Source organism: Spermophilus citellus (assembly GCF_964194105.1).
Source record: "Spermophilus citellus genome assembly, chromosome: 4".
NCBI lineage: Eukaryota > Metazoa > Chordata > Mammalia > Rodentia > Sciuridae > Spermophilus > Spermophilus citellus.
Window position 1 is genome coordinate 197,515,089 of NC_138185.1, and position 13,927 is coordinate 197,529,015.

Below are 13,927 nucleotides of genomic sequence, written 5' to 3' on the forward strand. Positions count from 1 at the left end.
TTTCATTCTTCTTTATGGCTGAGTAATATTTCATTGTGTATATGGACCACATTTTCTTTACCCATTCACCTATTGAAGGGCACCTAGTTTGGTCCATGGCTTGGAACACTGGTTTCTTTACTCTTCTGAAATAATCATTGTGTTTTTGATACATATTTTATTTTATTGTTTCTTATTATTGTTATTTTGAGAACTCTATCAGGGTAGTAGGAGGTAAGAATGCTCTGGGCCTCATGAGGAGTTTCTGTGCTGGGCCTGTCTGTGAAAGTCTGTGAGACTCCAGTGCCCAGGGGACCTGGTTTGGGCTTCTGAGTGGCTCAGGATTGGCCAGCTGATACAGAAGGGGGCAGACGAGGTGACACAGCACCTGGGGAGCGAGGCGTGTCCAACACCTGCCTGCAGCTCCTCCATTTCTTCTCTTTTGCCAAATTTCTGAGTAAAAACCTTTTTTCAAAGAGTTTAAGCATAAGCTCCAATATGAGTGGCATGAAGGCCACCTTGTTCCTCTATCTTTTTCTTTTGTCCCTGGGGAAGGAGCAGCTGCAGCTAAGGAGGAAGCGTCCCTTCTTGCTGGACCCATTATTCTTGAAGCACACAGTGGGCCTTCCATTTCGGCAAGTCTGTGTCCACAAACTCCACCAACCTGATGGAAAATAGTCAAGGGGAAGGAAACAGCACCTGTACTAAACCCGCACAGACTTCGCTTTTTGCCATTACTCCCTAAACAACACAGTCTGACAACTAGTAGCATACCGTGGACGTTATATTTGGCATTATAAGTAATCTAGAGATGATTTAAAGTATAGGGAGAATGCGCAGAGGTTGTACACAGATATTTTTCCATTTTATACAAGAGACTTGAGCACCCACAGCTTTTGTATCTGCTGGAGTCCTGGAACGAATCCCCCACAGTTACCCACAGTTACCGAGGGGCAGCTGTTTAGAACTTAAAAAGCAAACTGGTCATCCCAAGAAGTAAGACTCCATGCATCCTGAACCCACCAGTTGTAAGTGTACACGTCTCCCAAAGGGGAATAGATGATTCTCAATAAGTAGAGCATCTGGATCAGATTCGACCTCTTGAAGGGTTCACAGGTAAAGCCAAAACAAATCGCTTTTAAACATCCAGAGCTTATGAAATTAATAATTGCTAAGAGACTCCCTGAGCATGTCAATCATTTCCATGTCCAGATATTGCTTTTTAACCAATGAAAGTACTTTGAGGTTTGTAGACACTTCTTATGTGTAGGAGGGGCATTTAGGTTGAGGTATTTTTTCTTAGCTCTGTGTAGGATAAAATATAAATTCTTAACTATCGATAGGAATCTATTTAGGACTGGTGCTAAATAAGAAGTCGATGTTACCAAATATATATTTCTTTCAATTTGACACCCCCCACCCCCCCGCCAGGGTCACTGCCCAAACTACTGTCCTTCTTCCAATTTTCTTAGAACGTGAATTTTTATCTATGCCCACGAGAGAAGGGGAAACACTGTCACCACCTATGCGAGTGTTGTTTGCAGGACTGTAACAGGAATTCACAGTCCCCATGGGCAGCAGGGCCGCGTCCTCACTGCCCAGGGTGATAAAACAAGATGAAGCGAGGCCATGAATCAAAGCTGCCAGCCCTTATTGAATATTTGCCCTGTACCAGACACGGCCAAGCACTTCATGTGAAATATCTCACTTAATTAAATACAAGTTCATCTATGCCAGTGCTCATGTTCGCAACCATGAAGCAAGACCTGGCTTTCTCCTGGAAGATCGTAGTGGTAGGAAGTTAAGAATTATCAGATTTTCACAGCTGGGACCCAGAGGACCCCCCAGCCCTTGACCGTCCTCCTCCTCTGTGGGCGTCTCCCCTCCCGTGCCACCACCAGCAAATGCAATCACGGCATAAACACAGTGGTCTGCGGGGAGGACACTTGACAGCCAGTCATCTTGCTCTCTGCCACTGTACATTTCAGCAAAATCATCCGCTTCCTGATTCTGTCTGTCTCTCTGCAGTTGAAGCAATACACTTGGGAAGCCTTATCGCCGCCCAGGGCTACATCTTTCCCATCTCCGACCACGTTCTCACCATGAAGGATGATGGTACCTTCTATCGTTTCCAGGTAGGCCCCGGGGCTCCTCCTCCTCAAGCACCTTTTCCCACTTATCATCATCTGAACTCAGAACCACCTAGAAAATCTAAGGGTCAAGGAAGCAGCATTGGGAAACCCATCCACCTGGGCCACGGGTTGACCCACTGAATAAGCGTAAAAGGCGCTCACTGAGAGCCTACTGCTTCAGAGGCATTGCCTAAGCCCTTTAGGATTGCTGTAACAGAATACCATCGACTGGGTAGATTATAAACGCAAGAACTTGGTTTTGCATAATTCTGGGGGCTGGAAAATCCAAGATCAAGGCTGCAGCAGGTTTGGTGTCTGAAGAAGACCTACTGTTTTACAGAGGGCACCTTCTAACTGTGTCCTCCTACAGTGGACTGGACGAGGGATTTCTTCCAAGCTTCTTCTACAAGGGCACTAACCCTGCTCAGGAGGGATCCACCCTCATGACCTCCTCACCTCGCAAAGTCTCCCAATACCATCACCTTGGGGAGTGGGATTCATTCATGGTGAAGGGTGGGCACCAACATTCAGACCACAGCAGACATGTTGCATGCATTTTCTCACTTATTCTCAGAAAACTGTTGGGGAGGGGCAAATATTGCCCATTTTACAGACCAGAACCTGGAGGAGACCAGAGAATTGATGTGGCCCTCCTGAATCTAGGAGGCAGCTTTGTGTTGGGCCTAGACGACCTTGCTCCTCCTTCGTGCTGGGGTGAGGTTTCTACTTACACTGCCTCCCCCAGACCCTGCCCAAGAGGGAACAGGGGCACAGATGGTGTTAGAGGTCTTCAGTGGGTTCAAGGGCAAAAAGGAAGCCAGGCTCTGCACCCGGGAGACTGCCAGCCTCTATCTAGTTATTAGACGCTGTGTGTTTCCAGATAAGAATTCTTGACTTCATCCTGCCTCATAAAAACAGTGTGTTTTAAAAGACCGTATGTGGGAAATTATTGGTAAATATAAAATGATATTAAATGTTATATTACTTTTCTCCCTTTTTGGAGACATCCAACCCTCCAGGTCTGATAGCCAAATAAGGACTTAATTTAGTGACATAGAGCTGTTCAGTCATATAACTGCTGCTACAGGTTCTGCATATCATCTTATGATGTTAAATGACATAAAATAGAATAAGTAAAATAAAGGTTGTGTCCTCTGGCCCAAGGTTGCCAAATTTAGAGGATTAAAAATACAGATATGCAGTTTAATTTTAATTCCAGATAAACAATAAATATTTTTAAATCTAAGGATGCCCCATATAATATTCAAGTTTAAAACAGGCAGGTGGCCTGTATTTTATGTGGTAAGGGTACCTTGCCTCAATAAACACTAAAAAGCCTCTTAAAAAGAGATTATTGTCTGCCTCATAAACAAAATTTCTTGCTTTTGCATTTACTTTGCTTACCTTGGATTTTATTTCTCAACCCCTAGATTACAATGTTGACTGGCCTCAGCTATGTCAAAGGGTTGGGTGTGGATTCAGCCAGGAGATGGGCAGAGGCCTGCTGTGGAGAGGGCTCTGGTGGGTGCAGAGAGGCGGGTGTCTCTAGGTACTGATGCTTAGTACTCTCTTACAGGCTCCTTACTTCTGGCCTTCCAACTGCTGGGAACCTGAGAACACTGACTATGGTGAGAACTGAAGCCACACTCACCTTCCTGTTACTCCCAGAGGGCAGAAGACAAGTGCCTGGGAAGGAAGGGTTTTGACCCTGCTTAACCCTTTCTGATGTTGTTGACATTGGAAACACTGAAAGATGCAGTCCCTTGGGAGAAAAGACACAAAAGGGAAGAAAAGTTAGATCAAGGGTTGTCAATAAGTTCATTCTGCAGGACCATAGAGAACTAGGATCCCGTGGCAGTGTGATGTGACTGTGACTTTTGAACAATCCTTCCAGGAGCAGGGTTTCAGGGAGGGCTGGATCAAGGAGCCACACCTTCCCCTACCCCTTCCTGTTCTCACAGACTTGTTGAAACTTACAAAGAGCTCATCAGTGTTTTTCATAGTTGGAAGTGAGGGGGAAAGGAAGACAGACCAAAGGGGAATATACAGGTGTCACCTTGGACTAGGGAAATAAAAAGAGGGTGAAGTTAGAAGCTATATTAAGTAAAGAGACATTTCTATCCAGGCAGGGATCTACCCAACTCAGTGGAGGCTAATGAATATTTCTATGTAACAATTTTCTGAAGAAATTATACTGTCCCTATACTTAACATAAAGAACCGGAGGCCCAGGAAGACCATGTCCCCCGTAATCACATTTGTCCGAAGTCTCTGTTGGCCTTAAGCCAAAGAGGCAGAGAGTGGCCCATCGCACCATCACTGCAGGCTCAGGGCGTGGGTGCGGAGGGGGACTGGCCATGGGGTGAGCCATTGCCTGGTGAGGCTGCGCTTCTTCTAGTCTGGAGGGTGCTCACGATATGGCCAGGGCCCTCAGCTGTCTGCTGGGCTGCCCACCACCCCTCGGTGGACCTGAGAGAGGACCGTGCACGGGTTCCTGGGAGGAGTGGGATCAGCAAGGCCTCGGGCTCAGGGCGGGAGCAGCACTTGGCCATCACAAAGCAAGTGCTTCTGGGCCTGAAAGACTGGCAACAGCCCGACTTGGAATTGGAATAATTAGAGCTCAGCTCTGGGCAGCACCCTGGGCCCTTGTGAGCAGGAATCCAATATTTTCCCCGGCAGTGGAGGGTGGGAGGCGGTTGAGATGGTAGGGGGAGGCCGAGACCAGCTTCCTGGGCCACATCCACGCCATCTTCACTATGTTATGAAGGACACTCTTTCCCTTTCTGTACCTCTTTTCCCCATTTCGTGATCAAGTGGAGATGAACATAGATAGAAATGACCATTTATCTCAGGCTCTCATCAAAGCTAAATCATTTTGAGTTCATGTGCGTCCATAGATAGCAAATCAGGTAAAGTTGAGGTGTGGAGGCAAAAGGACTCACCAATGTTCCAAATCCATTTAGCCAGAAAAATCAATGAGTACTTACCAAGTTAGAATTCAGTACAACAGGCCGCAGGATCCACCAGCTCCGTTGGCTGTGTGAGCCTGGGAAGTGGTCTGACCTCTCTGTGCCTCAGAAACCTCACATCCAAATCAGAGGGAAAATATTGCCTGTCTCCCAACGTGGCTTTATTAGGGTCCTGGGAGAAGTCAGTGCTGCCCTGTGGTCACTGCTTTGGTGGCCCTCGTTGGAATGGTTTCTCCTACGTGGTGTTATGATCCTCCCATGAGGAAGGGTGTGAAACTCTGGTGAGGATTTAAGAATCTCGGTGATTTGGATTGGTGAAAATCCCCAGAAACGTTTATTCATTCAACAAACATTGACTGATCACTGACTGTCAATTTCTAGGTCACAGGTTTGACTAAGTCACAGTGTTGCCTGCCCAGCGGGCCAGGCTGGGAAAGACAGCACAGAGGGGAAGAAGGGAGAGGGGAGGATCTGGCCTGAGCATTCCAAAGCTGCCAGGTGATGAGGCGGGATGGAGGAGATGGAGTGGGGGAGGGGCAGGTGATATGAAGGCCTCGATAGTAGACATCATTAGAATGGACCCCAAAGCTTTGGGAACCATCGTAGGTCCCCAGCAACAAGGAAGACTTGAGATACCCCCTGATCGTAAAATGGGGATATTAACTGAACACCCCTTTTGGCATCATCATGAAAGTCCCTCGGACTGGGCAAGACTGTCACTGCACTCAGTCACGGTGGCCTTACACCTCTGAGACAGTGCCTGGCACAAGGAGACAGAGCAGTTTTCTTTTCTTTCTTTCTTTTTTTTTTTTTCTTTGATGATGGGGATTGAATCCAGGGTGCTCCACCACTGCGCCCCATCCCCAGTCCTTTTTATTTTTTTATTTTGAGACAGGGTTCTGCTAAATTACTTAGGGCTTTGCTAAGTTTCTGAGGCTGGCCTCAAGCTTGCGATCCTCTTGCCTCCGCCTCCCGAGTCTCTGGATTACAGGCATGAGTGTCCCTGTGCCCAGCCTCAGCACCATTTTCCTGAGAGAATGGATGAATAAACTAAGGAGTAAATGGGTCAGAGAATGTCATCGTGGAAAGTAGGAACTTGACCTCGATTCTCGTTCCACTCTGTCACTCACTAGCCTTTGGGTGAATCTCTTCGCTTCCCTGCCCTTTGGTTTTCCCCATCTATAAGTGAGGGGTCCACGGCTGGTGGCTGCCAAAGTTATTTCCAATGCTTGAATTGTGTGGCTCCAAAAGTAACTAGAGTATGAGGAAAAATAGAGAATGAAGTGATTTACATCTCTCTAGTTGAGGAGGCTGAGGTAAGTAGCGATGTCACTAATAAAGGCAGAAAGTTTGCAAAGGGATCTGTTGTTTAAGAACATTGAAGTGAGTTTGGTATTTTTCGTATTTTAATTTAACATCTAGCACTTGAATCTGTTCCCTTTATAAACACACTGCCTTTCTGTCTTGGTGACCTGTCGTGAGCCTGAGGTGGAAGTGGGTTGTCCCAGTGGGACTCCAGGTGTGGGGGCAGGGAGACAAAGCCTGCAGGTGAAGGACCCTGGTGGTGCAGCCAAGCCCCAGGGGACAGCTGCCTCCAAGGACCCTCCCTCCCCAACAGATACCCTAACGTGTGACATGAGCCACCCGGAAGTGGGCTGGAAACATGTGACTGGGACTCACTGTCACCAGAGTGGCACCAGCTTTGTGTTCCTGTGTGATGCTTCGCTTCACAACCTGACTGGCCCATTTTGACCCAGATGGCTTGGAAATGTCTCGGGATGACTCTGCCTGCACACAGCGCATTGTCCAAATCTGGGTTTGCCTTTGATTGAGTCAGCTTTTTCACTGCTGTGACCAAAACACCCAAGAACAACATAGAGGAGGAAAAGTTTCTTTGGAGCTCACAGTTTGGGAGGGCTCAGTCCATAGACAGCCAGCTCCGTGGCTCTTGGCCTGAGATGAGGCAGAATGTCACAGCGTGGAGGAGGAAAGCAGCTTCGGACATAGCCACCGGGAAGCAGAGACAGCGTGCCACCTACCCCAAAGACCCACCCCCAGTGACCCACGTTCTCTGCCTGCAGTTACCACCCAGTTAGTCCATTCAAGTGGATTTGTGCTCTGGTTAGGCTAAGGCTCTCATAACCCGACCATTCACCTCTAAACTCTCCTGCAGTGTCCCACCCATGAGCTTTCTGGGAACACCTCACATCTAAACCTTAGCACCTTTTCTGAGATTGACATGTGGCCACTTGAAAGCACCATCCAAAATGGGGGCAGCTTTGTGAAAGCAATTGCTACCTCCACTGATCTATGTTGCTCCCAGGTACCGAGACCAGGGCTGCAGGGCAGGTGACGTGCCAAGCTTCTTGCTTGAGGTTGCTCCCGAGTTCCCAGAATGCCTGTGGGTGCAAGAGGCTGCAGGAGGTGCTCTGTGAAGAGCAGATGCCCCTTAACCAGACTCTAGGCAGAGCTGGACCTGCCAGGTTCTCTGGAAAAGTTGGCAAATAGCAAATCGTTTTCAAAATGAGGCCTAAGCACTTCATATGAATGTGAGATGCATGAAGGAGTATGATGTGACAGTCTTTGAGGTAGGACCAACTACTTCTCTTTCACCCCAGAATTAGAGCTCCTTTCTTAAATAAGCCCTCTCAAATCATCCAATCTGGGTCTTGTTAAAAATGCATCGAGAATTGCAAGACACTTTTGAAGCTTCCTGAATACTGGCCTCGCCTAGATTTCTATTATTTTTTCCTTAGATTTTTATTATATTTTTTCCTATATTTTCCCAGCCACCCCACCTATGCCAAATTCACCAGCCGTTGCCTTAACTGTTCTCCTTTGTGAAGTTGTTGTAACCATTCAACAACAACTCTCCCTTTTCACATCAAGTTCATTGGTAGAGATGCCCTTCAACTTAGGGAGGGGCTGTGTCCTGAGAAAGCCAACCTAAGCTGAAAACATCAAAAGTTGACAGTGTTTCGGTACCTGTCACCTATCCAACATCACAGCTCAGCAGGAGAGCACACTCAGACCCTGGAGCCCAGAGCGTCCCCAGAGTGGCAAACTGCATTTCATCTCACTAGCCTGGGAAGAGATCCACATTTGAAATTGAACGTATGGTTTCTATCAGATGCATCTGACTCTCACGTCAAAAAAAAAATCATTAAGTAGAACCAACTTCTGAGACTGTGTGTATCTATCATATTTGGTGAACTTACGTTGTCACAGCAACAAGGAAGCCTGACATAAGCAGATTTGGGGACAACTGGACCCGAGTCAGCACACAGTTAGACAATAGGAAGCAGGAGGGTGGGCATCCCGGAGAGCAGGCTGCTAGCTGCGGGGTTCCAGGGCACCATGGGCTGCTGTCAGCAAACGCTTCAGAGCAAAGGGAGCAGGGAGCTGGCCAGAGGTCTCTCGCAGTAGTTAAGTTCTGACAGCTGAACGGTCACAGCTCTTCTGCGACCTTCTCTCCTGATCATCCTGTTCCTCATTGCTGTTCACCTGCCATTTCCCTGGATCCTCCCACTTGGCACTGGAGCAGGAGGAAGACCCCAAGAAGCAGAGCTAGGGAGAGGAGGTGACAGAGGCCACCTCTGGGGGAGGAAGGCCCTGAGGCTGGGAGCCCAGAACCCTTCCTAGAGCTGAGCCGAGAGCCCCACCTCGTCCTCCCTTTCCACTGCTCTCTCCTCCCACCTGGCAAGACAGGCTCAGGCGCTAGGGACAGGGTTAGAGCTGAATTGGACATAGTCCTGTCCCTAAAGAACTTTCAGCATAGAGCAGGGGACGGTCAGTAAACACAGGAATTCAGGGCAATGGACTTAATTAGGTTATGTGTCGGGGAGGCACAGACGGAACACTGGGCAGGGTCTTCAGAGACTAGTGGGAGGTCACCAGACAGAGGGAAAGAGGGAAACAGGAAAGAAGAGAGAAAAGTCATCATGTAGGGGACACATGAAGAGGAGGGGAAATGGAAGTAGCTGAAAATGTTGTGGCCTTGTAAGCCTTTCTTCTGAGGCCACTGAAGATTCAGTGCAGGTTTCAGACCCAGGGCAACGAGGTCATACTTGTAAAAAAAGAGAATTCTCTGAGTGGAGGGTGTCTGGGTGCAGCAGCATGAAAAGGAAGGAGAGGAGTGGCCAGGATTGGCAGGTGGGGTCCTCAGGGGATCCTGGCCTACAGAGAGACTCCTGGAGTTAGATGGCATGACTTCTCCTTGGAATATACATTCTTCACAGGACATAGTGAGCACAGTGAGGGACAGGGGGCTGACTGCACAGGATGATGGATGGATGGATGGATGGATGGATGATGGGTGGATGGTGAATGAATGGGGGGATTGAGGGATGAATGGATGGAGAGAGATGGAGGGATGGATGGGTAGGTGGATGGAGGAATGGAGGAATGGATGGGTAGGTAGATGAAGAAATGGAGGAATGGAGGAATGGATGGATGAATTGATGGATGAAGAGATAGAGGGATAGAGGAATGAAGGGAAGGATGGATAGATGGGTAGATGGAGGGATAGAGGAATGAAGGGATGATGGATGGAGAAATGGATGAAGGGATGGATGAATGGATAGATAAAGAGATGGAAGGATGGAGGAATGGATGGATGGATGAAGAGAAGGAGGGATGGAAGGATGGAGGGATGAATGAAGAGATGGGGGAATGGAGGGGTGGGGGATGGATGAAGAGATGGGGGAATGGAGGGATGGGGGATGGATGAAGAGATGGAGGGAGGGAGAGAGGGAGGGATGAGTGGGTGGGTGGGTGGATGGAGGAATGAATGGATGGATGGGTGGATAAAGAGATGGAGGTATGGAGGGATGGATGGATGGATGGATGGATGGATGGATAGATGGATAGATAGATGGATAGAGAAATGGATAGATGAAGGGATGGATGCATGATTTCATGGATGGATGGAGGGATAGATAAATGGATGGATGAAGAGATGGAGGGATGGAGGGACACATGGGTTTATGATTCCACTGCTCTGCTGGCCTGATGCCTGTTGCCCTTTCTCTTCCTCCCTCAGCCATCTATCTCTGCAAGAGGACCATGCAGAATAAAGCGAGGCTGGAACTGGCTGATTATGAAGCCGTAAGTGTGGCCGTTTCGCTAGGGTGGGAGGGTCTCTAAGCTCCACGCTGGTATTTTCCCTTCTTACCCCTTCCTGACACAGGGAGGGGAGTCTCTTCTATTTCCCCTCCTATGTTCTCAGCTTCTCTCACCATCACAATAAAACTGCATTTTTATGTAAATAACTCTCAAAACTCAGCAATAAAAGAATAATAAACAACTCCACATAAAAATAGGCAAAGGGACTTGAACAGATATTTCACCAAAGAGGACAAAAAGATGGCGAGGAGGCACATAGAAAAATACCCGATGCCATTAGCCATTTGTGAAGCAGATGGACTCCCTGGTGAGACTCCACCGCCCACCTGTTAGAATGACTAGAATAAAAAATCCTGACAGGCTGGGGCTGTGGCTCAGTGGTAGAGCACTCACTTCGCATGTGTGAAGCACTGGGTTCAATCTTCAGCACTACATAAAAATAAATTAATTAAATAAAGGTATCATGTCCATCTACAACTAAAAAGAATATTCTAAAAAAATACTGAGACTACTAAGTGGTGGTGAGCATGCAGAACAGCTGGAACCATCCTGTATTGCTGGTGAGGTGGCAAAATGGTACAGCCACTCTGAAAAATTGTTTGGCAGTTTCTTATAAACATACACTTACCATATAGCCAAGTAATCTCACTGCTTCACACATACCCAAGATAAATCAGAACTTATGTTCACACAAACCCTATACACTAAGATCCACACCAGTTATATGTGGTAATTAAAAACTAAAAACAACCCAATGTGCGCTAACAGGTGCATGGATAAAGTAGGATGATATGTCCATACAATGAAATGCTATTCTGCAGGGAAAAGGAAGGAACTATTGGTATGCACAATCACTTGGCTGAGTATCCAACCCATTATGTTGAATGAAAGGAATCAGTCTCAAGTCAGTAATTCCATTTATTTTGCATTTTTAAAAATTTTTTAGGTGTCAATGAACCTTTATTTTTATTTATTTGTATGTGGTGCTGAGAATCAACCCAGTGCCTCACACATGCTAGGCAAGCGTTCTATCACTGAGCCACAACCCCAGCCCTATATTGCATTCTTATAAAGACAAAACTATCATGAGAAATAACAAATCAGTGGCTTTGATTATGGGTGGGGTACCACGATGTGACCATTAAGTGATAACCGGAGAGATCCAGAGAAGGTGAGGAACTATTCTGTATCTTGATTGTGGTGGTGGTTACATGAACCTGTAAATGGGTCAAAAGTCACAGGACTGTGGGCTGGGGTTGTGGCTCAGTGGTAGAGTGCTTGCCTAGCATGCCTGAGGCATTAGGTTCCATTCTCAGCACCACATAAGAATAAATAAAATAAAAGGTCCATCAACAACTAAAAATTATTTTTAAAAAAGTTATAGAACTGTTAACTGTTGCAAAAGTTAAAAAGTCAAATTTACTGTGTCATGATCTTCTAAAGTGAAATTTAAAATTGTATCTTTAAACTCACGCTCCTGCAGAATCTAAGGACAAAATTCAATCCAGAAAATAAGGGAAGATATAGTACAGAGCTGTCTCCTTTTCCACCTTCTCACCTTCCTCCCCGTCTTCCTTCATCAGATGGGATTCCTTGCAGGAATCAGAGGTCCACACCAGGCTCCTAGACATTCTCACTTAACAAAGCACAGCGAGCCTGAGGACTCAGAGGGAGCTTCAGACGAATCTTTGAACTGTGGGTGGCAGAGTCTTTCCCCCAAACTGAACTCTTATGCAGTGCAGAGAATCGGGAAAACTGGCTCATCTGTGAACCTTCCACTTCCCAGTCCCTCCAAAATCTCCAGCAGAGGTGTTGCTGAGCCACGAGAAGACTGAGGGGCCAGCCACCGTGGGAGGAGAGGCGACATTAAGGGCAGGGGACAATCCTTCCTGGGAAGGTCTGGCATTAACAACATCTTCAGACCCTCTCACCTTCCAGTTGCACTGTCTCAGTCTTCCCAAAGGATGATGAGGTCCCCCGCCAGGCCTTGCCTCTCTTGGGGACCTATGCCCCAGCTTTCCAAGCCACCACACCCTCGCTCCCCAAAGCAAATACGTGTGTGCCAGTGGGACCTGCCGAGGGCTCCCAGCCCTCTCTGATCTCTCTGGCATCTGGACCTGTGAATGGGAGGAGAGAGCACAGGAGGTCGTCCAAGGCTTGGGACCTGGCGAAGTCTGCCTGTCAGATCCTATGAGGGGACATTCAATGGGACCTCCCCAAGCAAATCTGGCCTGGTACCCCTGTCATTCCTTTCCCAACAGCCACACACCGTTATGTTCTGCAGCGTGGGTGCTCATTTCTGCCACTGTCTTCCCTGATGCTGCTAGAAGCCCCAGGACCCTTCTTCCCAAGGCTGTTTTACTCTTTATGTAACCAGGGCAAGGAACTTGAACCCGACACCATCGCTTCCCTGACACAACCTGTAGGAAAGATCCAGACTGCAAAGGAAGTGGCCCCTCCCTCCTGTTTCTCTTCCCATGTACCCCACTGTTAGAAGTGTAACTGCACCATCTCTGGGTGTGTTTTACTTGGTTTTCTCTTCTCTTGCACTGTAGTATTCTGCTCTGGTATTTGTAAAGAATACGGCATGATTTTTTCAAGTGGAGGTTCTGCACAAAAATTATTAGGAACAAACAAAGCATTTTGTTTTCAAAATGCAGTCATTGTATTAAAATTTTCTGGTTATATTCCCTTTGTAGAAAATAAAAATTCAAACAGTAAAAAAGGAGAGAGAACAACCTATGTAACCTGTGATTTCCCACCACCACAATTTTTCTATGCATACATTTTTTTCTTTACAAAAAAAAAATAGAATTATGCCAAAAACATTACTATATCTGGTACTTCTCACCCAGTCCTATACGATACTTTCTGGGGAGACTTTCCATACCAGTAATACTAATCTACAGTATCATTTTTAATGGCTGCCTAGTATTCCATGGTGTGACTTTATCATCATTCATGTAACTCTCCTTAACTGATTGACACTTAGTCATCACCAGCTTGGCTTCCTAGAAACAGTGGAAAGTCAAAAGGACAGAGTTTTAGATGTACTTGCACACCAAGCTTTGGTAATAGCTGTGAGTTCATGTGTGATGCTCTTCAGTTGAAGCTCCCTTTATATTAATAATCCACTAATGAGGGTAATCAATTAGTGTTGGCATGAGCTCTATGAAAATACATAGCATAATGTGGGCTCTGGCCTTGCATTAATCAGAATTAGGAGGATCATTAAGGGGCCTGTCAAACTCCCCTCCTCACCAAATCCTAATGTTCCACTAGCTAAATCTGCAGACTTAGAGAAAATACTTTATTATTATTATTATTTTTAAAAGCAACCCTTGATGATTTCCTTTCTCCTGTTTTGGGGGCTTTCCTTTTATGAAAATCACAAAGAGAGACACCCCCTTTGGTCCACTTTGGAATCCTCACTTTAAAAATCGCTCGTGCCAAGTCCTCTGGGTTCTCTCTCCCGTGAACCTCCCAGGCTTGTCCTTGAGTGGTCCATCTTTGATTTGGCTCTTGGAGAGACCCAACAGGTTGCAAAGCCCCTGTCATTCCTTTCCCAGCAGCCACATACCATTATGTTCTGCAGCCTTTATAACAAGGGCTAGGTGAGTTGTGTTCTTATAAAAACACACAAGAGGACAGGTATCCGGTGAACCACAGAGACTTCAAACTTAATGGATGTACAAATGAATATTAATAGTGCAGCTCTGTACAA

General features: G+C 46.7%; 1 protein-coding gene across 2 annotated transcripts in view; it reads left to right on the forward strand.

The window, feature by feature from the left end:
* Nucleotides 1-13,927, forward strand: part of RGS6 (regulator of G protein signaling 6) — a 573,006-nt gene that overhangs the window by 476,835 nt on the left and 82,244 nt on the right. For both annotated transcript variants that reach the window (XM_081289462.1, XM_081289463.1), the window contains exons 5-7: nucleotides 2,008-2,114; nucleotides 3,688-3,739; nucleotides 10,121-10,185. In XM_081289462.1, coding sequence (XP_081145588.1) covers nucleotides 2,008-2,114; nucleotides 3,688-3,739; nucleotides 10,121-10,185 — 224 coding nt within the window. The remainder of the gene's footprint in view (nucleotides 1-2,007; nucleotides 2,115-3,687; nucleotides 3,740-10,120; nucleotides 10,186-13,927) is intronic.